At 54.0% G+C, this 25,734-nt stretch overlaps 7 protein-coding genes across 7 annotated transcripts; 4 read left to right on the top strand and 3 right to left on the bottom strand.

Annotated features, from left to right (window-relative positions):
* Positions 1-179: 179 nt before the first annotated feature.
* On the bottom strand, positions 180-3,144 carry MAM_06847 (Heat shock protein DnaJ; the record flags this gene model as incomplete). Its single annotated transcript, XM_040825645.1, has 4 exons — positions 180-230; positions 295-838; positions 1,688-2,860; positions 2,948-3,144. The coding sequence occupies 4 exons, from the start codon at positions 3,142-3,144 to the stop codon at positions 180-182; spliced, it is 1,965 nt and encodes a 654-aa protein (XP_040676409.1).
* A 1,214-nt stretch (positions 3,145-4,358) lies between these two features.
* Positions 4,359-5,574, bottom strand: MAM_06846 (Thioredoxin; the record flags this gene model as incomplete). Its single annotated transcript, XM_040825644.1, has 2 exons — positions 4,359-5,302; positions 5,493-5,574. 2 exons carry the CDS (start codon positions 5,572-5,574, stop codon positions 4,359-4,361), a joined length of 1,026 nt encoding a protein of 341 aa, XP_040676408.1.
* A 1,780-nt stretch (positions 5,575-7,354) lies between these two features.
* Positions 7,355-8,172, top strand: MAM_06845 (BTB/POZ fold protein; the record flags this gene model as incomplete). Its single annotated transcript, XM_040825643.1, has 3 exons — positions 7,355-7,537; positions 7,595-7,673; positions 7,736-8,172. 3 exons carry the CDS (start codon positions 7,355-7,357, stop codon positions 8,170-8,172), a joined length of 699 nt encoding a protein of 232 aa, XP_040676407.1.
* A 639-nt stretch (positions 8,173-8,811) lies between these two features.
* Positions 8,812-10,677, top strand: MAM_06844 (uncharacterized protein; the record flags this gene model as incomplete). The annotated part of the gene is made up of 6 exons (XM_040825642.1): positions 8,812-8,898; positions 8,955-9,760; positions 9,817-9,856; positions 9,910-10,333; positions 10,388-10,505; positions 10,608-10,677. The coding sequence occupies 6 exons, from the start codon at positions 8,812-8,814 to the stop codon at positions 10,675-10,677; spliced, it is 1,545 nt and encodes a 514-aa protein (XP_040676406.1).
* A 711-nt stretch (positions 10,678-11,388) lies between these two features.
* MAM_06843 (Mg2+ transporter protein, CorA-like/Zinc transport protein ZntB) lies at positions 11,389-12,804 on the top strand (the record flags this gene model as incomplete). The annotated part of the gene is made up of 2 exons (XM_040825641.1): positions 11,389-11,799; positions 11,860-12,804. 2 exons carry the CDS (start codon positions 11,389-11,391, stop codon positions 12,802-12,804), a joined length of 1,356 nt encoding a protein of 451 aa, XP_040676405.1.
* A 397-nt stretch (positions 12,805-13,201) lies between these two features.
* MAM_06842 (uncharacterized protein) lies at positions 13,202-13,861 on the bottom strand (the record flags this gene model as incomplete). The annotated part of the gene is made up of 1 exon (XM_040825640.1): positions 13,202-13,861. The coding sequence occupies one exon, from the start codon at positions 13,859-13,861 to the stop codon at positions 13,202-13,204; it is 660 nt and encodes a 219-aa protein (XP_040676404.1).
* A 6,347-nt stretch (positions 13,862-20,208) lies between these two features.
* On the top strand, positions 20,209-25,448 carry MAM_06841 (RhoGAP domain protein; the record flags this gene model as incomplete). The annotated part of the gene is made up of 2 exons (XM_040825639.1): positions 20,209-20,543; positions 21,389-25,448. 2 exons carry the CDS (start codon positions 20,209-20,211, stop codon positions 25,446-25,448), a joined length of 4,395 nt encoding a protein of 1,464 aa, XP_040676403.1.
* Positions 25,449-25,734: the final 286 nt, after the last annotated feature.

Here is a 25,734-nt window from a genome sequence, read left to right as displayed (position 1 = left end):
ATGAGACACAACTGACCCAGGATAATACATACTCGTATTATATTGCTGCTATACAGGGGGTGTTTCAAAAACAAACACATCGCTACCGAGACCCTTCCTAACCCAAACAGCCCTCACACGACTGACATGCCGCCACCTATATGCCAGCGACATGACTGAATACCCTCGTAGCGAGCTGGCTAAGCAGCCTCGCCCTGTCGTCCTGCGGAAGCGCCTAGACCAACAAGCACCTGTCAGCACGACAAGTGTCACCGTCAAAAGCAAAGCACGGGATGCCATCAAGGTGAAGCCTACCGAGTACACCTCGTACACACTCTTCCCCTTGGCGTCCCTCACCGCACCAAGCCTGTTCCCCGCCACCGCTCCGGCCACCATGCCCGGAAAGTTGGCGAGGATGAAGCCCAACGCGCCGCCGCTCAGCCCCCCAATCAAACTCCAGAACTTGCTCGTCGGCGCGTTCGACCCATCTTCGGCCATGCCCTCCTCGCGCATCATCTCCTCAAACACGTTGCTGAACTGGGCGTCCCCGGTGCGCTCCCGCTCGGCGTCGTCGGCGTGGGCGGCGGCGTGTCTGTTGAAGAAGTTCCACGCCCACGAGTATGCGCCCTGGCCGGCGGCTCCTCCCGGCTGCTGCGGAATCCCCTCGTCAGCCTCCTGGAAGGGATCCGCGTCCGGAGCCGACGGCGTGAAGAGCCTGCGCTGGGCGTCGTAGTCTCTGCGGCGGGTGGCGTCGCTGAGGGTGTAGTAGGCATCGTTGACGAGCTGGAACTTGCGGGTGCGGGTGTCGCGCTCTGGGGAGTCGATTGGGACGCGGTCCGGGTGGGTTTTCAACGCGGCGCTGGGGAGAGATTGTCAGTTCGGGCATGTTTTTTCTTGAACTTTTTTTCTTTCAGTGCAAGCTTTGAGACGCGTGGGACTTGGGGAAGCTTGCCGCTTGTAGGCATTGCGTATATCTTGTGTCGTTGCCTTTTCTGGGATTTCTAGAATCGCATCTGCCGCAGGCTGCTTGTCAGACGGGAGTGCGTGTGAATGGAGCTGCTGGGCGCGGACAAACAGTAATTTGGTGGCGGTCCTCGAGACATGGTTATTTGATAGTACGATGCTGAATGGGTTCGTTTAATGACTGAACTGCTCGTAGATGAACCAAGTTTCGGGTGACACCAAGTGCATCGTGAGAGATGCGGTTGAATTGTCGTTCGCCTGCATGTGCCTGGAAGTCACCCACGTCATCAAAGCGGGTCCTGGATGTAACTTGATCAAGCATGGAGAACGGAGCAGTACCTAGACCGGGGCACTAGACCTAGGCCAAGCTGCCCCACATCGCAACTACAGCCGTTGAGCTCCAAGGTGACGCCGTTGAAGACGACTTTAGTCTCACGGTCGGGTCCGGTATTATTTGTTGCATCTAGAATTGAAATACGTCACCTCCCCTCTTCGAACAACAGAGCGCCGTCCAAGCTGGCAAATCTGTTAAACAAGACGGGAAAAGTCTAGTGGGAGATAGAAAACCCCCTCTCCAATGGCGTTGACATGTCCAATGCAACGGCTCACGTACGCTCAAGTTCCTCCAACTTCCTCAACTTCCCCTTGACTCAGGTATTGCTCTGCTCTTGATATCGCGTCATCCACAGTCTGTCTCGCAACGCCATCTCTTCCTGTCCTCTGGTAGTGCCAAGCAAGTACCCACATGTCTCGTATCACGCGCAAGTCGGAACCCGTTCCGTGGGCAGCCTCTCTCTTCTCGACTGCATATCTGAGATTCTCTTCGGCCCCGGCCCAATCTTGCCGATGTTCCTGCAGCCTGGCCAGCATTTTGAGGGCATATGCATGGAACCTGGCGTCGGAGCGGCTTGCTTCCATGTCGACAGATGTCTGGTTCAGCAAATTCGTGGCCAGTTCTTCTGCTTTTTGTCCATCACCAAGATCCATCTGTGTGTACTCTAACGTGAGGGCCATGATTCGCAGCCTATCCAAGTTGGACACGCGGGCATCATTCTCGGCGTGCCGGTGCAGGTGCGCCAATGCCGTCACCATCGGCTCTCTTCTACTTGCCAGTTCGCAGTCCTTGCGAAGGCTTGTTCTACCGTCCCATATCAGTTGCTCGTAGAGCCAGAGATGTGTGGACGCCAGGGCGCCAATGTGGTCGCTGAGAATGTCGACATTCCGAAGCCAGGCTGACCGCAACAGATGGCACACCTGCTCCCTCCCCGACCGGGTCTGATAGTCACACTTTGTGAGCTGTTGGAGGATTTTCACGAGGGGATGCTCCTGTGGGAGACGTCTCCTCGAAAGCTCGCCCGCGTGCGCGAGAAACATGCCCAACAATTGGGTGTGGCACCTGTCTACCATGTCGTACACCGTGTCCAGTATATGCCATACAAGGTCCGGGTGGTCTGCCGTGAGGACGAATTCGAGAATGAAAAACGCCCTTCTGGCCGCCATGCCGGCGAGCTGGCCCTTTCCGTGGTGCCACAGGTCAAACACCAGCTCAAACGTGCGATACATGGTCCGGCTGTCCTGAATAGGCGGCCGGCTCGGATTTGCAAGGTACTGCACCATGGGATCCAGTGCAACATGTCCAGATTCCAGTTTACATGAGATCCAGGAGCGGGCGCTATCCAGGACCAGCTCGAGACCTGCACAAGGGCCCAGCCTGGTGGTACGTGAGATGGTGGTGCAAGCCGGCTGCGGTATGCGATCTCGTGTTTGGCGTGGCACCTCGGCAGCTGGTTTGCTTGACGCGGCATGGTCCGACGCTGATGCCGCTGCGGCGGAAGCCAAGGCGGCACTTTCTGAAGTTGCGCGATACGCTCTCTTTCGCAGGTTCCACCTCTTCAGCCGCTTTTTATACATTTGCTCCCTTGATCATCATGTTAGCGCCGAGATGGATGGCAACCGAGGAGGAGCGGAAAGGAGAAACAAAGAGAAAAGAGCTGTTAAACTTTACGTTGCCGCGAACCCATGTCTAGACAAGACGACGGCCATGGTGTCAACCAGCCTTCGGTTTTGGCTGATGTAGAGCTGTTCAATGACCGCCCGCTGGGCTTCCCATTCGCTCTCCGTGTGCTCCTTGGGGTTTTCTTTGCCCGGCTTCAATGGTGCTTCTCCCGGCGGCCTCGGGGCCAGCTTGGGCAGTTGAGACATGGCGGCTGCGGGTGCGGAAGAATCTGGGTCATGGGGCGGTCACCGTACTCAAGCCATCCGGCAATAGAACGGGCTGCGCCGCTTGATACGCAGACCTCGACCACACTCATGATAGCCAGGTTGGGGTGAGCCAACGAGATCACGGCTAACATGACAAAAGCGATGCATGTCATTTGGTCACAGGTGTATTCGGGAAACGTGAACGGCTCCCATGCCGGCTGCGGGTTTTTCTGACCAATAGCGGATCTAGTATCCCCAGTGGGCGGATGTTGGCCGCGTCTACGGAAAGTTCTCCGAATGTACTCCGTACGGAACATGTACGTCGTAGTAACTGGTACTATTACGAAATCTTTGAAGCCAGATTCAGTTCATGCGCATTCCGTGGGCTGAGCTGCAGGGCATTGGCGCTTGCATTGGCACCTGGGTTGTTTGGCACCGTTCCCCCATGTATATTGTACACGCGAGCTCCGGGCACAAGTTTTGCGTCGTGCACCGCCCTACAAATCGCCATTTCTTGCGGAATTAACTGCATGTACATTCTGAAGATTGTAGCACAAGTTCAGACAAAAGTCCCTGGCCACCCTATCACATGGCAAAGAGGCGTCGCACGTAGAGAGAATGTCAGGTCACACATCTGTGAGCTACCCTGTACAGGCGGGTGGAACTGCTGACTCAGCAACTTTGGACGCCGCCCTGGGCCATAAAATTTCGCCGCAGCGCCACAACTTTTACCTGGTTTTTTCCTTCTTCCTCGTGCGGCTGGCATGATCTGAAAATTTATCCCGTGTTGCTCGAGTCCTTTACCATGGATAGATCGCAGCGTCAATCATGCCACAGATGAATCATAATTGCAGGCCGGCTGCTTTGTTATTGGTGCAGGTGCTTCTACCACTTGGATCGCGACATGAAGGCTGGACATGAATTCGTACTGAGGTTTGGTTGGTAGTTAAAAAAGATTCTCGAGAATGCACTCCTCGTAACACATCTACATTGATGCCACACACCACGCACAAGCTACATCTGGGTCAAGATGTAGGGTGCTGATGGCTTTGTATGTTTCCTTTTCTATTGATAACCGCAAATCCCGCTGGTGTCGACGCTCCTCAGGCCTGTCCACGACGGCCGCGCTAAGCTTTAAATTGTCATATCATATTTGTCAATGACGTCTCAGCAATTGCCAATAAGCACGTGTGTGCACGTCTGTGATATGCCCTTTATTCATCGTCTCCCACCTTCTGGAGCTTTCCCATTTCGCGCTTGGTACCGGCTTCGCCAATGAGTTTGATCCGGTCAAGTCGCACGGCGTCAGCCCCCTCCTCGCCTCTTTGCACGTATATGATTAGCGTGGTTGTCTTTTGGAACTTGACAAAGCGCAGGTTGATGCTAGCAGTGCCTTGGGTGTTCCAATCCTCCGGAGTAAGCGTGATGGCCTGGGTCGGCTCCGTGTCGTCGGCTTCACTAAAGTCCATGTGCTGAGGCCTGTTGATGTATAGCTGAATCACCTCAGGTCTCGAGACGTCATCTTGATCCTTGGGCGGAAGAGACGTAACCTGTGTGCTCCCATTAGTTTTAGCTCGCAGCCGACTGCGGTTTTTGTCTCGGCCCACCTGTAATGTGTGAAGTTTGACTGTACCCTGGAAAGGGATGAAGAGAAGTAGCTGGTCGTCCGCTCCGCTCTGAACGTAGTCATTGGCTGCGTCGCTGTCGTCGCCGCTCAAAGCGCTAGGCTTTGTGACGTCGAACAATACCTTGACAGTCCCGGCACCCTCGTCCGCATTCGAGAGCTCGCAGTTGCCTATCTCTACTTGATCGGAAATATCGCTGTATCCACGGGGGATCTCTGCGCCGACCCATGAACCGCTGCCGCTGATGGGAGTACTAGGGCGACCGCGATGGATAGACAGGTACTCAGCATACATGTTGAGAATGATTTGTTTTATGTCAGAGGCCTTAGCACCCTCGACCGATTGTATAAGCTTGTCCTCCTGGAACAGTAGGATAGTCGGCAGTGCAGTGATCAGGTATTCCTTGGCAAGGGGCTCGGCTCTTTCGACATCGACAGAGGCAAATGTAAGGATGCTCGGACGGGAAGCTGTCTGAGCCAGCGTCTGGTATGTCGGAGCAAATCGTCGACAAGGAGCGCACCCAACGGCGAAGACTATGGGAGAAGCAGAGTCAGCATCAAGACAAAGGAAGCGGGAACAGCCAAGACAGCAATAGGGCTTGCGATATGTGTCCGTGTTGGCGACATCGGTCGCGATCACCAAGCAAAGACCAACCTTGTTTGGTGGCGGGGTCGAGGCGACGCGACAGCTTAGTCAATGCACCTGGATGGACCAATTACTCACAGGCGACTACTAGGAGTTTTGAGCTCTTTCGGATGTCATCGAACTGCTCCTTGGAGGATATTTGCACCGGCCCTTCCGACATTTTGACTTGGCACAACAGTGCAAAAGGATGCAGAAGCGGTGTCTGTATGTCGTGGGTATGTGTGCGGTCGAGGGCGAAAACGCCGGGATGGTGAAGGTGGTGGTTGTCGTGAATGTTTGCGAGCCTGGAAGGTGAGGCAGGGACCCAGGCCGCCCGTGACGCCCAACCAGGTTGAAGTATCGAAATGCTTGGACACTCAGCAGCAGCCTTAGCGGCAAGGTACTTGCAATTCAGACAGGAGTGACATGCAGGGAGGATCAAGGGCCATGATAAGGGATGGGGTTTTTCGGAGAGTATATGGGGCGAGAAAGTACCTAGTTTTCTGATGAAATCTCTCATCAAGATAAGTCCCCGATCACTTTTCTGTTATTTGACCTATTCCATACTAAGTACTCAAGGTGCTTGAGTACTTAGAATAAGGCGAGTTACTGTTGACACCAAGGTCCCTTACTTCAGTACTTACTAAGCCAAGTACCCAAGTACTTAAGCACCCAGGTAGGACTGCCCGCAAGTGTCCCGGGCGGGTGACGCTGTTTGCTCCCCGCTGTGCACCCCGCTGTGCATCCCGCTGTATTACGCAAGCACCCAAGTGTCCAGGCCAAGGTGGCGTCGAGAGAGCGAGAGCGCGCTCCTGGACACCCCCGGGTAGAAATGACCACATTACGTGCCCGTCTCCATCGTGATCCGGGGCCATGGGATGGATTGCAGGCCAACGTGACACAGTTTCTGATTCACTTTCCCCCATCTCTGCCGGAAACGGGACTTATGATTTATTATTAGCAGCATGGAAAATGCTGCAGTACGGAGCGCCAACTTCGGCGAGTCCATGACTCGGAGCAATGGTTACTTACTTTTATGCACATATTCACATCGAAAGCAAAGTCGAGTACCCAAGTACGTTATCTGCATAAAATCGGAACGGCCGTTGCATCACCCACGCAGGACAATGCAATGCACTCGGCCTATGTCGGCAAACACGCAGCCGGGCAAGCGGTTCGATTGTTGCCTTGGCTCTCGCTCACTTTTGTTTACACGAGGCTTCAGCTCATGAAACCAAGAGAAGGTGACAAAAGAGGAAGAGACAGACACAGCGCGCAGTGAGCTTTTTGCTGGGGCACAAAATACCTAACTTTTTGGTCTCCTTCACAGCCTCTTTACTCATCCCATTCTTCCTCATTGCTGCCAAAGCCATATCCATTCATCCATATATTACTTGCATGCACCTACGTTTCGTCCCACCTGTGCTTCCAACCCGTCGTCATAGCACCAACACAACTTCCGCATGGCCTTGGAATATTTCGAGGCCTCCGGGCTGCTCAATATGCTTTAACCACCATTTGCGCTCTTATTACTTTTCTTCACCTGGCCTGCCTTGCCGCTCGCCGGGACCGTTGCGAAGAGAGACGAGAGAGACCATGACTCGCGCCCCGATAGACGGAAGGCCAAGACAGCTACAGAGGCCACATTTGCGGGCAAATCACCAGAGCACAAGCAAGACAAATACAAATACAAATACGCCATGTATGGATCGCCTACGACCTGCGTCCCCCCCCAAAACAAATCCCTGGGGGAAAAGGCCATTAGCTGCGCCGCCTGCTCCAGTCGTTCAGAGAGCCGACATTGCGACCGTACCGAAGAAGAATGTGGCCTGGGCTGCGGCAAAGACGACATCTCGAGACTCGAAACTCACTCGCTCCGTCGATGGCCAGGATCCAGATGCCGCTTCGCCATCAAAGAAGCTTCTCCAAGCGGCGGCGCCTCGGGCAGGTGCTAGGTGCGCATGAGCCAGCTCGTCAATACCCATGGAATATATCCGCTGACAGGAAGCTCCGACAGGCTGTGGCTCCGACCGTTTGGCGCCGATGTCTTCGTCTGGGCTGGACACGAAGTCTTTGAAGTGCACCGCGCCATCGTGAGAGCACAGTCAAGTTGGTTTGCCAATCAGCTCCCACCCGCAAGCAAGGTAGGGTGAAGAATGGAAGACGGGAGTGCGAGACTTGCACATGCTGACAGGAAACAGAAAGGGCTTCTAACTGACGTGCGCTTGCCTTTCTGCCACCAAGTCGTCGGATACACGTTGCGCTTCATGTACACCCACAGTATGTCTCGTGTGTCCTCGTCGGTGGTTCAATGCCGAGTGCTGATCCATAACCGTACATAGGCCTCGAGATACTGGAGTACGACCGGGAGAAGTTTCGTGACCTCGCCTGTATCACACGTAGCGCGTTGCTGTACATTGGCGCCGTGGATCTTGGAGTCGAAGCCATGAAGGATCACATTGCCCAAATCCTTCAACAGATGGCACGAGACCTGGCATATTACCTGACGAAAACCTTTACGAAAGAACCCATGGATCGTACCGAGATTTTTGCGGCACTTTTTCACCTGAAAAACGCACTAGAAGTTGCGTATGCATACGAGTCACAGGAAGAGACTCTAAGTCTGCGGCGCGGTTTGGCCAGTCTATTGGATACTTTATTTCCCTTTCTCATTCAGCACAAGGGATTGCTCGGCTTCCTTTCATCGAAACTCTGGAAAGAGTATTCGGAAGACATAGCAAAGGATCTCGTCTATGTGCGAAAATCAAAGGATCATTAGGGAAGCACCTTGGGAAACGGGTGTTGGTTCCTTGACAAAGTTGGTATGGTATGGGCGAATGGTTGGGGAAAATTGATGGGCGTGCGGCGCTACTCCTCGGAGCCGCGACCCTGCAGGCCAAAAATGCATCTTTCTAGCCATCTAACTGTACCGACTCGGGGTCAATTGCCGGGATCCTGGATGGGGGGCTGGATGAAGAGACCATCCATCACCAGGCAATACGCGCCACAGAGCATTGCATTATACTCGCCTGTACTATCGCATATTGCACCATGACAAGAAGATGCCAACTGTGGATCGGCTGGGGAGGAAGAAGGAGGCGAGCAGTTTTATCAGCTCTGGATGCTGCAAAGCACAGGGCGCTCCTTCCCCAGCTACTGTGAGCTAACGAGCCGAGTCAGACCCGACGGAAACAAGGGCAGGAAGATGGCAGGCAGATGAGGTCAGATTTTTGCCCATAGCTATCTATGGCTGCATAGGTAGGTACCTGTGAGCTTTTTTTCTTTTTTCTTCCCTTCTTCTTCCTCTTGGTGAGCAAAATAAATACCTTCACTCCGAGCTTGGCATGTATCGGCCCACAGGCTTGCTTTCGAACCGACTCCAGTGATTGTCGTCCTCGTGCTCGTGCACTGCTCTGCCATGGCCCATTACGATGCTGCTGAGGGCCACTCGCGCCGGCCACGGCCACGGGTTCGCTTCTACCAGGACGACGTAGAAATTCCCGCCGTGCGTTTTCCCCTTGGTCCCGTGGTTGGTAATTGGCTAATCCTTTTTACCTGTAGTCTGGTCGCCCTCGGAGATATGTTTTCAACGCGCCAACGTCGTCGAGGCGTCGCGGCCAATATTCTGGCGACGGATATGGATATGCCCCAGAGCGAACGACAGAATCTACCTTGCCGCCTTGGACACGTCTCGACCGGCGCATGCCGTCGCCCTATGATGATCCGCCAGCGCAAACATTTTCAGGTCCGCCTGCTTCCAAAGTGAGGCGGGCGAGGCATCGTGATGCAGACGCCATCTCTGCGCCTAACATTTACGACGAGGAGGCGTCGTTGTCAGCTGCGATCCCTCCACTCCCGCCAAGGGGGAGGTGCTCGCAGTCTCCCCCAATAATGGACAGTAGGGAAGCAGTCGACATTGGCTCGTGGCAGCCATCATCTTCCAGGAGCGATGCGGACCAAAGTTCTGATCGAAGCCGTTCTCCATTCAGGAGGCGGTACCGCCGCGGCGATGATGGCCCCAGAGTTCGCGCGTACAAGTCTGGAGATGCAGAAGTCTATCATGTTGACCAAGGACAGAATGATAGGCCTCTTCGTCCACCGAGTCCCACAGCCAGAGGTTTTGATCCATATGACGAGTTCAATTTCTTGTTTCTAAGTTCGCCTGTTACTGAGGAAGAACTGTCAGATCTGGAATCGCCAGCAGTAGACTCGGACTCCGCACGTAGAGCCGATCATGATAGTACGGCAAATTCAAACGCAAAGAAGATTTATTCTTCACATTACACCGGGAGTGCCGAGCTTGGAGGTGTTCATGCAGCCAAATTGACCGAGCTGATCGGCAAGAAAAGGTCACTATTCAAGTGGCTGTGAGTAACAACGAGCCTACCAAAGAGCTCCAGGAGTGTTTCTAACCACATGACAGTCATATTCGCCAAGAAGTCATGCACTTTGACAATTTTTGGGTAACTGCATCTTGATGCTATATATGCGTGATGTGATTCTGACAGCGGTGCAGGCCGAAATCTCGCGCCAAATCCATTTCCCCGAGCCCGAAAGACTTGCCTTGGCAAAGCTCAGAGCAGATGTCAAAAAGAGCTCTATCAGGACACGACAAAACCCCAAAGGGGAAAGGGTTGGGTATATGGAGCCAAGATGTTTCGAAATACCTCTGAAGTCTCCTACAAACCAGCTCTCTGATCAAGGGAAGCCAACAGGCTCTTTGAGATGGATTTGTCTCCCGTATTTCTCTCTGCAGAAGTACTCGGGTCTTCTTGCGGGCTCAACCACGTCCGTATTTCCCTCTCAGACACTATTGCAGGCACAGTACTCTCGCACAACGGAACAGAGAGACATGCTACAAGCTGTGCGCCAAGTGGCCGCCACCAAAACTAATGAATGCTTTCATATCGCGCAGCTCTGGTGCGTAGTTCTGGACAATTGTATGAAAACACCCCCCGAGTAAAACAAGTCCCCGGTGGCTGACCAGTCAACAGCACTCCTCGTAACTTGCGGCACCATGTCCGAGCTCGATCTCTGCGGAGACTTGGTCCAAGTCAAGTCTCAGCCGTCGCCGGAGGCCGCTGGGTCAACGCCTGGAAGGATTCATGTCCAGTATGGGAACGCGGTTACTTGGTCTTTTCCTGCCGTGGCATGTTCCACTTGGTTTGTGAGTGCTGCTGAATGGCTGACTACTTGAACATTCTCTGACACAAGCGAAACCGCGGCAGATGTTCTTGTCCAACTTTCACGCTTTTTGGCCGAGAAACTTGGAGTTTACATGTAACAATCACGCGGTGACAGCGGTGAACTGGTCCAAAGTTTTACAACTAGCAGCTCGTCCCCAGGGAAGTGTCATGTTGAGGATGGAGATGGTGTAAGATTTCCACGCTTCAACCATTCTTGATTTGAATAGTCTCTAAATGCTGTTTCACAATTCAGGCCCCGGCCTTCTCCTCCGCGATCCGCCTTGAAGCCTCTGGAGCCCCATGGTGCGGGAGTCGAGCCTTCAAAATCACGCAAGAATCCTCCTGAGTACTTACATGTACTCACTCTCCAGGCGGCAGAAGTACGGTCTGACACAAAAGGAACTGCAACAAACAAGACATTGGAGGCTCTGAGGGAACAACTAGCATCGGCTGAGAAGTTTTTGACAGGTCAAACATCGTACGCTGATCAGCGAGCGTACAAAAGTTGCGGAGATGCCACAAGGGGGGACGTGCATGATTTCCTGGTGAAGCAATCTACTCAAGTTGAAGAAAAGGCGGATGACAATCTCAGACTCATGCATGAAGAGAGAACTGACATTTTCAATGCTGCAGATGATCTTTTCCAGCTGTTCCTCCCTCCACGTTTGACGGACCAACGATAGATAAGTACTGGGGAGCTGTAAAGGCCCATCTCAAGGTATGATACCCAGCCAAGCCCTGGTAAAATAGCCGCAATCAAGGTGCTCATGAGGCTGTAGATACCTCAGCTGGAGGGAGAGCCCCCCATCATGTCCATACCTTCAAGCCAGAGTATCACACTGGAGATTAGGACAGCTCTTAGAGACATGTCCCAAGATGCGAAACTATTTCAGAACGTCATGTCTTATGCCGATGAGAAGAAAAGGGCCAACATCAACCTTCCCCGGCAGTTCGTTACGGCCTGGCTTCACATCGTGTCTGGCCTGATCTGTGCCAGTGACGGAAGGAATGCGTGGCTTGCGCACATGACCAAGGCTAAAGTGCTGGTGATGGATGGCATGAACCGCATTATCCAGGGCATCTCGAGTCGAAGCATTCTCGGCGATTCTGCTCTACTACCCTTGGAAGTACTTTCACTATTTTCACTCAACTTATTGCAGGATCAAGTGGGCAAAGCAGAGGACATCATGGATACCTATGCACAATACTTGACATTGCTGGTAAGCGCTTGCACTATGGTCGCTTTGTAGGCACTGGATTGATTCTGACGGTTTTGGTAGGATGCGGAAATCACCAGCCAGCCATCTGACCGATCGTACCAGCATCGAATTGGTTTGGTCCAACAAGAAATGACAGTCATAAGAAAAACAGTGACCAAACAAAGATCTACTCTGGCAAGCATCAAATCAAACCTCGCCGCCAGAGACGACGGGACCTTTCTCGCAGGAGCAGGAGCAGCAGCAATTGACGATGGCCCCTGGCGCCGTAGACGAGCCCACGACATGTACGAGGAGGATGCAACATATTATCCCAGCCCGCCGTTGAGACGACACGGCGCGGAGTACCTGAGATTCGATGACCAAGATGCAGCGGACCTCGAAGATGGCTCGAAGCTCTCGACCACAGACGAGCTTGGATTCCGGGCTCTATTCCTGAACGAATGCATTCGTCTCGTCGAACAGCGCGAGTTCGACCTTCGCCGCCACACCGACTACGCAGATGAGCTGGAACGTGCCGTCGTGTACGGCCTAGACTGGACCAAGGATAGGCAGGAAAACGCCATCTACGCATTCACCATTGTCACCGTGGTATTTCTCCCCCTGAGCGCCATCTCTAGCATCTTTGGCATGAACACCAACGACATCCGCGACATGAACTCGGGCCAGTGGCTCTACTGGGCCGTCGCCATACCCGTCACGCTGCTCATCATTGTCATTGGCCTCTGGTGGATGGGCGAATTGGGCAACGTCGTCAAGTGGCCATCCGGCAGGCAGACAGCCCGTGTTTCAAACACCAGATACGTGCCCGGCCCGGCACCGCCGATGACGGACACGGCAGCGTATGCTGTCGACGCGCCGACGCACGAGCCGGACATGGACTATTCCCAGGCACCGGTGACGGACGGCCGTTTACCGCGTCCAGTTGCGTACACGGCCGAGCAGCGTGGACCAGTCGCTCGACGCTCGCGAAGGCGTCCTCTTCCTCTGCCTGTTGCTCGATATTAACGGCCCCCCCCCCGTACGCCTCGCGATTGCCGCGGAGCAAGGCTGCACATTTCAAATGCGTATACATACGGGGAGATGCAGAAAGTATATGGACCAGGGCAGGGCAGGCACCAGGCCATGGCGAGTTATACTAGCACATGCGGTAGTTGCATCAGTCTAACTCATCACCAGGCACATATGTCATGACGTGGACAGTTGAAGGAAAAAAATTACCCTTGTTCACGGGCCAAAGTCAAAAACCAAACCCAGACCGCTCTCGCTCCCGTCAATACAACATCCCAGCCTTGGTCTGAATCATATACTCTGGAGAGCATGAGGAGTCATCCTGGTCAATGCAGCCTTCGCATCTGCGAGCTAAATTGTCCAGCGGTGAACTCGCATCGCGTGCGTGGACACCTCATCGCCGACCATAGTTCCCAGTCTCGTAGTACTCTCGGTCGTAGTAGTCCCTGTCGCGGAAGGGCCTTCTGTCGCGACTCGCCTCCCTATCCTCGGTGTGGACGTGGACATGCGTCACCCTTTCCTGATTGTCTTCAATCATCTTCCTCTCCCGCGGAGGCTCGACACACCTCCTCGGCGCTTCGACGTAGCGATACGTTTCGTACCTGGACTCCGCGGGCACGGGCACGGGCACGGGCACGGGGATGAAGCGATCGCGCTTAACGTACACTTCCTTCTCGCGGACGTGACTGCGGCTCCTGGAGCGGCTGCGGCTGGACTTTGCCGATTTAACTCGAGGTTCGACGTCGACGGCTATGACTTCGATTTGCGGCTCTGGCGCGGGGAGAGCCGGCGGGGACGGACAGGGCGCTGGCGGGCATGGGCATGGCTCGGGCGCTGGCTCCTCGACGACGGGCACGGGGATGGGCTCTTCGCACGGTGGAGGGGTGGGTGGGATGATTCGTGTGACGCGGCGGCGGGAGGTGACGATGTCTGGCTCGGGCCGGGCGAGGTACAGGCGCGTTTTGGCGCCGTTCCGGCGGCCTGCGAGAGGGTAGGTAAGCTTTGGTGGCGGCCACGGTAACGAGGATGCGGGCGATGACTTCTGCATACCCATTTTGATGGATGGCGCCGAGTTCCAGCAGCGATCTTGATGGCTGGTGTCGCGGGGGCAGATGCAGAGTTTTGCAACGCAGACCGAGGCACATCAGACTCTGGCTTTGTCAAGGCTCAAGAGGGGGGTGCCGGCACGACAAGGTAGATATATGCGCACGAGATGCCAGTAAGAATGGACAAGGCGGAGCAACCAAGACGCATCCATCATGCGGGCAAGGCCACGCTCGCCTGGCTGGACGTGATGGCAGGTAGCACAGCACCACGGTCCCGACTCCCAGGCGAGCCGATGGGGCACACGACATCGGCGGCGGCGCCCAAATAGCGAGCCTGATGGTCCCATGACGTTGGACACGGTATTTTGCCAAGGTTCCGGCGTGAGCTGGTGGAGAATATGGCGGAGATGCGCCAGTCAGAGCAGGCCCGTGGCTTCTGGAATTGCTGGGTTGGGGGTTACCCAGACCCTGGCAGCCTGGGATATCCCGAGCATGTTTTCCCTTGTTCAATGCATTATGAGGCCACATGGTTGATTGGGTTCCATGGCCAGGGGACGGAATCTCGTTTGCCAAGCCCAAGCCCTGCGATAGCCTCGGGACAAGTTGGAGAAATGCCGGCCGGAAAAGACGAATCGGGCCTGTGGACGCTTGACTCGGGCGGTGGGTTGCAACGGCCTGAATCTCCGTCGTCGGTGCTGTTGGGTTCAGGTGGTTACCGAGTATCGTTGGCAGTCGGGCCTCGCCGTGGTTGATATCAGACCATGAAGGGGGAGCATTTGGGCGTTTCGCCCCGTCTTCGAGAACCTAGACGTCCAGGTGCGAGTAGCGTCGATGCGAGTGCTTGCAACTCGGCAGTTGACTGCATCATTTGCTGAGTCGTGGGTTGTCAACGTGAGCAACATATAATACGGATCCTGCAGCATGTCTTGACGTGGCAGACTTGCCGAAACAAACAAGTCGCCTCATGGGACAGCCTAACAACCTCTTCCAGCCTCAGAACAGAATCAAGGAGTTGCTACCGCTTGGCATTCTTCCAAGACACCTTGGATGGTGCCATGCTCCAGTAAGCCGGATGTGTCCATCCCAGTGTGTTTGGGCTTCACGAGATGTCTTTGTTACACAAGCAGGTATTGACTACAAGGGGCTCGTGTGCCACAGCCGTTGAAGACGCATCGATCGGACCCAATAGCCGGGGGGAGGATGGATGACGTTGTCAGACGGCAGGCGGCAAACCACCAACAAGCATGAGGAATCCATTTATTAGGATGAGCTCCATCCACCATTTCCCGAAAACAGAAAAGAAGCACATGCGGACAGCTGTCAAGGCTTTCTCGTTGGGCTGAAGACGTTGAATGCTGGCAGCTTTTCTTGCATTGCGTTATAGGTCCCGGGAGGAGATGCTCCTTGATGCTTGCCATTGATTGTGCTTGGAGTGCTTGGTCATTCACTCATCTATATATTTTGATTTGAGTATCGTATCGACTGTCACTCAACCAAGGAAGCATTTTGCTTGAACTGGATTGGATTCCTCCGCCAGCCGTGTGGGATATGAGCGCGTAGGTAGATGAGTGGTGGCAAGGATCTGTAACGGCCGACGCACCGTCATGTTGGTATTCAGCCCGTGGCTGACGTTGCAGAACCCAGAAGCATTTGCTTACGGGGTATTCAGCTGAACCATGCTGCCTCAACGTCGAGACATGGAAGCCCAGGCCGAATCAAGTACAGGCAGGGGTAAAAGTACTCGCTCCGTACACGTAGTCGATACCATACCTAGGCACCTGGGTATGGAGTAGCCATTGACAAAACTACGAGCCCGGTTGCCCGGCTACCGGGCACGATGGCATGAATACTATGATGCTGCCACCACCCAGCAGCGAGAGCCCAAGGTTATGTATGTATGTGTTGCCCGGGACTATCCGGGCATGTAGGCCGCGATCTGTACCGGTAGTAGCATATGTATCGACTCTTGAAACAGCGGCGTCCTGGTTGGCATGTCGGCATCTGTCTTTACTGTCAGCAACCACTGGCCACTAGCGTGAAAAGCACTCGATAACCTGGTCACAGGTCGCACTGGTGTCTCTACCTGCCCAAGTAGGTATGTATAGATGCCAGATGCGACGTTTCAGAGGTGCAACACATGCTGGGGGTCCGGAATTACTGCACCATGACGCCTAATTCATCATGAAGAAGTCTCAAACGCCAAACGGTTGCGAAATTTTGGTCTGTCTCTGATCTGGGTTTGATCACCTCCCCCCGGCCGAGGGAGGCCCATCCGGCATGCACATGGTTCTCGCATTGTGCTCAGTGTGACAGGAATTCCAAGTTCAAACAGCCCATCAATCGACACCCACAGTAAACATCCCGTAAACAAGAGACCCAGAAGTCCAATCCGTCTCTCTTGACGAGTGGCTGCAGATGCTGTTCTTTGCCGTGAGACATTTCCATATCTGATCAGGCCGCAGGTCCATGTATGCTTTGGCTGCATCATCAACCCTGAGCTCTTGCCTTGGGCCTTGGAAAAGAGGCTAGTTATACCACGCCACAGTCGAGTTTGTGAGATTTCACGTTTGCTTGTATCGCACATAGCCTGCATGTGTGTATGAGCAGTTCCTGACCGTCCTTCTGGGGGCAAAGTTCTGCGGTGCACTCGAAGAACACAGCTTTATTGTATCGTACAGGGAAAACGTGGCACGTCCTTATCCGGCTGGAATCGAGCATCAAAATGTCCGCGCGAGCAAGCGCCATGTCTTGCGCCACCATTGGCCGCGTTTCTGGAGAGGTGGCTGAAAACACAAACAGAGCCCAGATTGTAGTTCCTTAAAAAGCAAGCACCCAATGTTCACTGTGGTGACTTCGACGGGCGATAAAACTTTTGTTTCTGAGTAAAGCAAGGTTCGTCGGTCCAGGCTGAGAAAGAAAGAAGTGATTCCAGGTTGATGAACCACTGAGCGAGGCGGCTGGGCCGCGACTCGAAGCCGAGAGCCAATTGGATTGCTCGTACTGTGAGACAAACACCTTATTTAACGGGACTCTCTGAGTAAAAAATTACGTTACCGAGTTATGTCTTTGGAAGGGGGGGGGGTCTGATTAGCCAACGAGTCATTCCGGGATAGTACTTCCACGACAGGCTCAGCGAATTCTACCTATTTCGCCGAGAGGCCTTGTTGTTTCATAGATATGAGCTTAGGGTTTCCAGCATTGTCTGCTGACGAGACATTCGGTTCAGCAAATATTTCCGGTACAATGGCGTGAGAGTTTGGGCACGCCAAGTGACCCAGCGCAAGTACACGTGTATGTATGTGTGGGTAGTGGTAGTATCCGAGGAGACTCTTTCTCTGATTGCCCAGGCGTGTTCAGCTCTCGTGCCAATGAAGACAGTTCGTAGATTTGCGTTGCATCGCCGGTGCACTGTTTTACTGACAAGCCTCCTACATGGCTTTGGTTTTATGGATGTACAGACCAGTACAGAACTGTACAGTCACCCAAGCCATGTTGGGCTGCAGTGGCTTGCTTGCGGTCCAAGTTCAACCGCGACCATGGCAAATCGACTTGACGGCAAAATGGCATACGGCCCTAGCTGCTTCAAATGTCCAGGCACTAGAAATTGGCGACCAGTTGGCTTGGAATGGACAGAGGGATGCCTGAGACGGGCATTCTGTCTCCTTGCTCGAGCCGAGTATCAAGGGGCTTGCTTGGGGCTGGCTGTACACCGTGTTCCGCGCTCAAAAAGCTGCGGCGCCTCAGATTTGCTAGTCTCAGGATATTTGGGCAGGAGATTGCCAGTAAGAATTTTTTGGCTTGTACGACTACCAATCATTAGAGATGGAATGGGATGAAATGCGAGGCGGCGCCTACTTACCTCCGATTTGTCTCTAGCTTGGAATTTGACTCCGGGATGTCGCCCCCCTTTCCCCCTTTCCGCCTTCCCCTCCCATGTCATTCATATTGGGGACAAATTGAGAATAGTACGTACATCAATGACTTTGATCAATACCAGACTTCCCGTTCCTTCATTTGCTGTGAAGTTGTTGACGGATATCGATTCGCAAGGCGAGTTGATCATGTAGCACTAACCACCAAGCACAAGGCGACCAAGCCACAGGCAGGATCGAGTGACGACCCTCGCCAACGAAGAGGCCTACTAGGGTACAAGCAATGATATCTAGCGAGGCCAGCCAACCAGCCACTGGGAGTCTGATGGGCCATGGCAACCGTAATTAGAAGACTTGGCGGGAGTCCGGTTAGGTTTGAACCCACCAGTTGTTCCTGGATTGTCGAACTCCGCGTAGCCGTTGCTAATTTCATTCGAGGCCACACACACTACTACTCCGTAACAATGGCTCGCGAGGGCATCCCTGCCGGCTATTGCGGCCCTGGGTGGTTAGGAGAGTGGCAGTTCAGGTCGGGGACTTGAGACACTGTCGTAGTAGTTTGTAGTTTGTTTGAGAATGTGACAGACTGAAGCCTCGAGGACGGCAGCGGGCACGAGGTGCATGCAGTAGGCAGTACTCCGTACGCCGTACGAACTCCGGAGTAGTGCGAGGTTAGACCCCTGACGGATTGCCAGCTAAGGTTCGCCGCAGGAGGCTGCGTGTTGAGGATAGATGAGGGCACTAATGAACATGCTTCGCAAAGGAGGGCCTGCATTGCCTTTAGTTACGACGCTGCGAAATTGCCTTTATTTCGATGGGCGTCTTGGGAGGAGCCACCTTTTGCGCACGTGCATGGCATCTATGCGGAACGCAAAGTCGGGCAGGTGCAGACCACCTCTTTAAGAGGTACTTAAGTACCTAGGTAGGTACCTAGGCACTCAACCGAATGCCAGCTACGTACTTGGTAGAACCTAGGTACCTTTCCGTTGCGCGCCGTGTGCTCGGTGCGAATCGAGAAGGGTCTCGGGGCTCGGGGAAATGCCCACCAGCCCGAGTTAAAATAAAGTGGAAAAATAAAACGTCACGGAGCATTCTCGACTCGACTCGACTGCTTTGCGTGTGCTGATGCATGCTCAAGTGATGAGCACCTGGGCACTTGACCTTTGCCAGTTACCCAAGTACATAAGTACTCCCCCGGGTACCTACTCAAGGATACGTACTCGGTACCCCGTACTAGGAACAAATCGAAGAGCCTCGACCGTGCATGGAGAGGACACCATTCCAACGACTGAAGCCGACATCTCAAGTTTTACCCTACGGCGTAATGCGACGGAGTACTGCTCGTAATGCCAACCATCTGTTGCTTCCCAGACAGAGTACTCGTCACGGAGTTTTCATCGTCGGGTTAGTTTTTCAGGACATCCTTGCTGCAAAGGCTCGCACACATATCATATCAACCACAGCAATATTGTTGTTCGCCCTGGGCGTACGTAACTCGCCATGCAACCGAGTAGCGTGCAACGACTGAGCGCGAGGAGGGGCATTTTTATTCCTTGTCTACACCAGATGAACCCGTATGTATTGAAACAGCACATCGTGACAGATGCATGCCAAGGATGTCTGTGTCTGGTACGTGACAAGGGATCAACCAATTCAGGGGACATGGCGAATCTCATTGCCTCATTTGCCTCACACGTCGAGAACTAAATAAGGTACGGAGTACACGCACGGAGTATTGATGTGATTTTTGCACAGCACTAGCCGCTGGCCACTCATCTGCCCAGCAATCTGTAATCTGCAATCTGCAATCTGCTGTTGTCTGTGTTTTCAGTCACAAGCCGGGTCCATGACGACTGACTGGTTGGCTGGATCCGTGACAGATAGAAACCAATCGTCCAACGGTCAAGGCAATACAACGCCATGCGCCGATCAAACGGCCTCCAGCCTTTTATGTCCAAGTCTACTACTCCGTACTCCGTCCCATCGCCAGCCGTCCGTTCCGAGGCCTTGGACTTGGCCTTGGCCCAGGCGTTGTGCTTGCATGCTATTCTATTCTATTGTATGGCATCGCCCAGAACTTCATTTGTACTACTAGTAGTCGTACTTGCAAAGTGGATCACGGCCACAAGGTTGGTTTGGCGTCTCAAGTGCTCGAGACCTCGTCGACATCCATGTGCACTCTCTTCTCTCTCTGTCTGTCTATCTCTCTCTCTCTCTCTCACGCCGCCGCCTCGAACGCCTCGCCCCGCCCCTCCCCCCTCCCCCCCTTTTCCTCCATCTTTTTTTGGTGTGCTCAGAGCATCCACACGCCCTCCTCCATCGTCGTCGATTGACACCCTGACACGGCGGTCCGCTCAGTTCCGCTGTTCGCCAACGCCTTCTTCCTGGCCTCCTCCCACGGCCGAGGTCAAGAGGCCAGACGCCCTCTCCACCCGACGCCTGCGGAGAGGCGCTTGCTGGTGCTGCTCTGCATAAACCGGACTATGTCGCAGCATGTGCCGCCGCGTGGCCTGGCCTCATCTTCCGAAGCATACTCGAACCCAGACATTGATGCTGATGCTGGTGCTGGAGCTGGAGCTGGAGCTGGTATTGGTGCTGGTGCTAGTGTCGGCGTCGGTTCCGGGACGCCTCTGACTGCCGATACTCTAACTGGACCCGGACAACACTGGGACTCGCCCTCGTCTCATGCCTCTCAAATATCCTCTTCCCCTCGATTACAAACCTCCTTCGGCGACTTTCCCACGAGTGCGTCGACTGGACGCTTGATCAACGTGCCCTCGCTCGCAGGTCTGGGCTCGCTACCGTATCCAGGTCAAAGGTGAGCTTGCCTACGAGATTCATGTTTCAAAAAATGCATAGTTACAGTATACCGCCGTTTCCGTTCTTTGTCGCTGGTCCCAAGACGGCCTGCCATGGCCAAAGTCGCTTCATCAATCAAAATCAAGAGGACGTCTGCGCTGCAAGAACCTTGGACCAGACTCTTTCAACCTTGAGCGAGCCCCCTCTTCCATAGGCATAGAACTTGGCGGAAATCTCTTCCCAGTTCTTTGCGCTTTGCTCGAGAGCTTTTCAGCAGCCACTATGGGCTTTCTTTATACTGCTGCCTTTTTTTTTTGGTGTGGCCCCAGCTTTGGTCTTTCTTTACTGTCCGGTCTTTTGTTCAAGCTGAAACCAAGGCTCTGCTGCCTTGAGATAAACTGTTACAGGAAAATAAAAAACCCCTCAAGAAGACTGCTAACGTCGTTTTCTGCTCGTCTTCCAGATCTCCTCGACCCCCCGTACCTAGTCCGCTGTCCACCGCAAGCAACGTGGCGACGTCTCCGTCAAGCACGAAGCCTCCCGAACCCGCTGTTTCTGCGACACAACAGGGATTCCGGCCTATTGGCAGCAGCTCGGCCGTCAAGACGACATCTAGGGCATCTGTTGGGCAGACGGCCTTTTATAGCGATTCGTCAAGCCCATCTAGCCCCGAGGACGAAATCCCCAGGTTCTTGCTTCCGATCCTATGTCGCGCTTGACACATATTACTTGACCGTTGCTACCGGCTTTTGGGGATCTTTCTTGCCTTCCTCCCTCCCTCATTCGTTCGACACTTTATTCTCGCTCCAGGAATGCCCTTCGCCGTCCTTTTCTGTGCGCTTGCTGACCCTCCATGCTTTGCAGACTAAACTATCCAAGTCTTTCGAATGATCGTCGAAGCGTTTCCGACTCTGTGACATTGAAGCCTGTGCCAGGCCCCCCAAAGGCTGGCAGACCGGTCATGGCTGCCACAATCGCCACAACTCCGACGGAAGTGGCTAAAGGGGGACCCCGAAATTCCTCAATGGACACCGCAATCTCCGCGATTTCATCCAAACAAGGCTCTCCTAGCCAGGGTGGTCTACAGGATGCGTCCAACGCTTCAGATATTACTGACCTTATCAAAACAGCGGGCACTCCAGAAGCCGTTATACAATACCTTTTGAAGGAAAAGAGTTCCCAGTCACAACAGAACAGCCAATTATGGAGACTAGTCGACAAGCAGCGAGGCATGATCTTGGGCCTGAACAAAGATCTCGAGGCGGCCTTGAAAGACAAAGAAAAGTACAGAAGGAAACTCAAAGAAATTATGACCAGCGCAGCCATAATAAAGGCCGCATCTGGGCAACAAGCTGAAACGTTTGGCGTCGACAAATACCAGGGTACGATTTCGCCACGTAGTCCAAAGCCGCATCCCAGGGTTCAAACAAACGGACCACCGGTCTCTCCATCGCTCGACGCAGACAGTCCAAAGGACTTTCCCTTTGATATGCCCATGGCACCTTATCCGATTACCCCTCCAGCCGACAGACCGCTCACCTCGCCAACTGCAGTCAGCGAATTGCTCGAACCCAAGCCTGCTATGCCGAAGCCACAAGACCATGCGTCGGACAAGTTTGATCATGAAGTAGACGACAAAGTTTGCGATAGAATTTGGAAAGAAAAGAACGAGAAACATCTTGGGGACATTTCGTACAATGCCTCCCTACAGCCGTCCCGAAGCTGTCCGAGCGAACCACCCAAGATTCCACCACCCAAGATACCAACAGCTGCTCCATCCTTGACTGTTACTGAGCCCTTGCCGCAACCAGACCATGGGCTTGGCCAGTTTCCTTCCCCTCCGCGGAAGCCACCGCCGGCACCTCTGCAGTTGAAGAAGCAACCCGTTGGACGAAATCTGGCGGCCGCTGCCGAGGATGACAGCGACTCTGATTACGATCACATTTTCGAGGTTGATGAGATGGTCTCTGAAACCCGAGGGCGACGCAAAACCAGAGAAGAGGACGACAAAGAACGTCAAGCCGCTGCTTCGAGAAATACTCAAGGGCGAAGTACCTCCAAACCCTCTTCAGAAAGCTCTGTCAAGTGCACAGTCCTGCCTGCCAGCCCTGCATCCCGACCCACGGCCCAAGAGCACGACAAGTCCACTTCCATAAATGCTTTGCTGCTTGCTGAGAAGAGAATCGACATCGCGGCACCTCTTCGTAGCCCCGGGCTGCCAGCTAGTCCTCGCCCACTTGGCAACATTTCGCATTCGGCTTCTGCACCTGTGTCTGCGAGACTGGCTGGCGCACCGGCTCCTTTGTCGTCTCGAGCACCACGACAAGCCATCATTATGCCTCCGACCACACCGTTGATATCGCCACCACCTCTCAGCTCGGCTGGCTCCTCGTCTACTCCGCCGCTCAACTCAGCGAAGCGCAGTGACGAAGCCAGCCAGCATTCACCCACAGCACGCGCAATGATTCACAAGGGTCTTGTTACGGAGGAGTACCCGAATCTTTTGTTGCCTCCCAACGCCCTACCATCCATCAAGATCCAGGTAGCGTCTTCGCGGATGAAACCGTCGAGAGCCAGTCTCATATCTCTGACTCAACTCGAGGAAGACCCTGTCTTTACGCTTGCTGTCATTTCAAGGGCTCATAGTAGTGAGCTCTGGAGAGTCGAGAAGGACATTGCCTCACTTAGCAAACTGGACTCGAGGCTCAAGCAATGTTCAGCTTATACCGCCAAGACGCCGGACCGCGCACTATTCACCGGTCACGCCCCGGCCAAGTTGGATGCCCGACGGGTTGCTTTGGAAGAATACATGGTTGAGCTTCTCGACACGCCATTCGACACAGCCACGGCGGTGGAGTTGTGCAAGTATTTGTCGACAAACACCCTTCCACCAAACGCTGATGAAACAGGATCGTCTTTCCGTCCAAGTCCGGAAGGTAGCGGACTCAACATTGGCGCAGACGGCCGACCACTTCGAAGCGGGTACTTGACAAAGAAGGGTAAGAACTTTGGAGGCTGGAAAGCCAGGTTCTTTGTCTTGGAAGGCCCGGAGCCAGAATTCAAGTACTACGAGACCCCTGGGGGCGCGCATCTCGGTACAATCCGGCTTCGGAATGCCCATATAGGCAAGCAATCCCATACACAAACCAACGAAAACCAGTCATCATCAGCACAGCCAAGCACGGGGGAAGACCTTGACAATGAGTTCAGGCACGCGTTTCTCATCATGGAGCCCAAGAAGAGAGACTCGAGCGCCCATGTTAAACACATATTGTGCGCTGAGAGTGACAAGGAGCGAGATATCTGGGTAGATGTTCTTTTGCAGTGGATAGATTACCAAGATGCAGACGAGGACAGACAACCGCTGCCCCCGAGCGCCAAGTCTCCTCATGACCAACAGCCTTCTGGCCATGAACAGACCAGCAGCGCCAGGTCAAAGAAGAGCCCCTCGAGCAGGACACAGCACAAACACGCAAACTCGGACACACTGATCGGGGTCAGGTACGATTCCACGCACGCTGGTGAAGCGCCGCAAAAGGGATCTACGGCTCTTGCTGAGCAGCACAGCCCACATAACCTCGCCGGGGAGACCATGACCTCTCAAGCCAACAAGTTGATCTCCGCACCCAAGGATCCCCAAATCATTTCGGATTCATCTGTCTGGGGCAATCGGGCAGGCCTGGCCGCTCCGACACACGACGAAAAGAAGCAGCGGAAGCGAAGCTTTTTCGGATTCGGACCCAAGACTCGCACCTCTTCCGACGGGCAGGACTCGTTGTTCGGAGGCAGCGACGCCAGTTCTGCTTCCAATGCCCCTCCCTCTCATGGCCACCAAGGGCCTGTCCGTCAGGTATTCGGAGCACCGTTGGCGGAGGCGGTCCGGTACAACCCGCCCGTTGACGTCAACGTGCCTCTGCCATCCGTTGTCTATCGATGCATACGATATCTTGACCACCATAACGCAATTAGCGAAGAGGGCATCTTCCGACTGAGCGGATCGAATCTAGTCATCAAACAGCTTCGCGAGCGATTCAACGCCGAGAGTGATGTCAACCTTGTTGCTGATGAGCAGTATCACGATATTCACGCGGTTGCATCATTGTTGAAGCTCTATCTGCGAGAACTCCCAACTGCCATACTCACAAGGGATCTCCATCTTCCCTTCCTGCACACCACTGAGATCGCGGATCGGAATGAAAAGATTGCGAAGATGAAGGAACTGGGCCAAAGACTACCCCGGGCAAACGCGACCCTTTTGAAATACTTGATTGCGTTCCTGATCCGGATTATAAACAACTCCGACGTCAATAAGATGACCGTCCGCAATGTTGGTATTGTGTTCTCGCCCACGCTCAACATCCCCGCACAAGTGTTCGCCATGTTCCTGCAGAACTACGAGGCCATTTTCGGAATCGACCCGGAAGAATACCAGCTGCCACGTCCAAGCACAGAGGCGGAATCGCAGGGACAGGCGGGCGCACCGCCTCAACGATTGGAACCGACGCGCCCGTCGACGTCGTCCGGCGGTAGCGCTTCGCCGCACACCCAACCGCGGATGGACCGCAGAAGAGAACCTTCCAGGTCGACACCGACGCCACCGCTGATGTCCCACGTCCAGACTGCTCGATCCACCCCCACACCACCCTTGACCGTACACGGAGGAGGGGCTTCAAGGCCGGCGTATGAGAGCGGCTACGGCCTACCCAATGGAGTCGACGGCCATGGCCATCACCCTCCGCCTAGAACTGCCGCCGGGTATGAGCGGCCGATGTACGCGGCGTCAAGCGACGAACATGGCTCCAGTGATGCGAAGAAAAGTGCCAAGGAAAGAAGACGAGAGAGTTTGGTTTATATGGGAGCAGTTTCGAGTTTACACCATCAAGGATCAAAGAGCCGCCTTCGTGAAGAAACTCGCCTCTTTTGAGAAGGAGTCTGCTTTTTGCCAAATTTATTCGGACTGACAGTGTTTCACTCTACTTTTACTACATGATGCGCGTGTGTAGGGGAAAAAACGACGCCGGGACATGACCACTTGCATTGTTTGCCTGATTTGGCCACGGAGGCATTCGTCTACCACATCAGAGCAAGTTGAAGGACGTGATGGAACCAAGGGATTGGAGACGCGGAAAGATTACGTTTTTTTTATTTACATTGGACAAACGGGACATGTTAGCCAGCTAGGCTATTCTCGTTCGACACTCGAAATGACG

This window comes from Metarhizium album (genome assembly GCF_000804445.1).
Source record: "Metarhizium album ARSEF 1941 chromosome Unknown scaffold_24, whole genome shotgun sequence".
NCBI classification, from domain to species: domain Eukaryota; kingdom Fungi; phylum Ascomycota; class Sordariomycetes; order Hypocreales; family Clavicipitaceae; genus Metarhizium; species Metarhizium album.
This window is presented reverse-complemented; position numbering and strand designations above follow the sequence as displayed.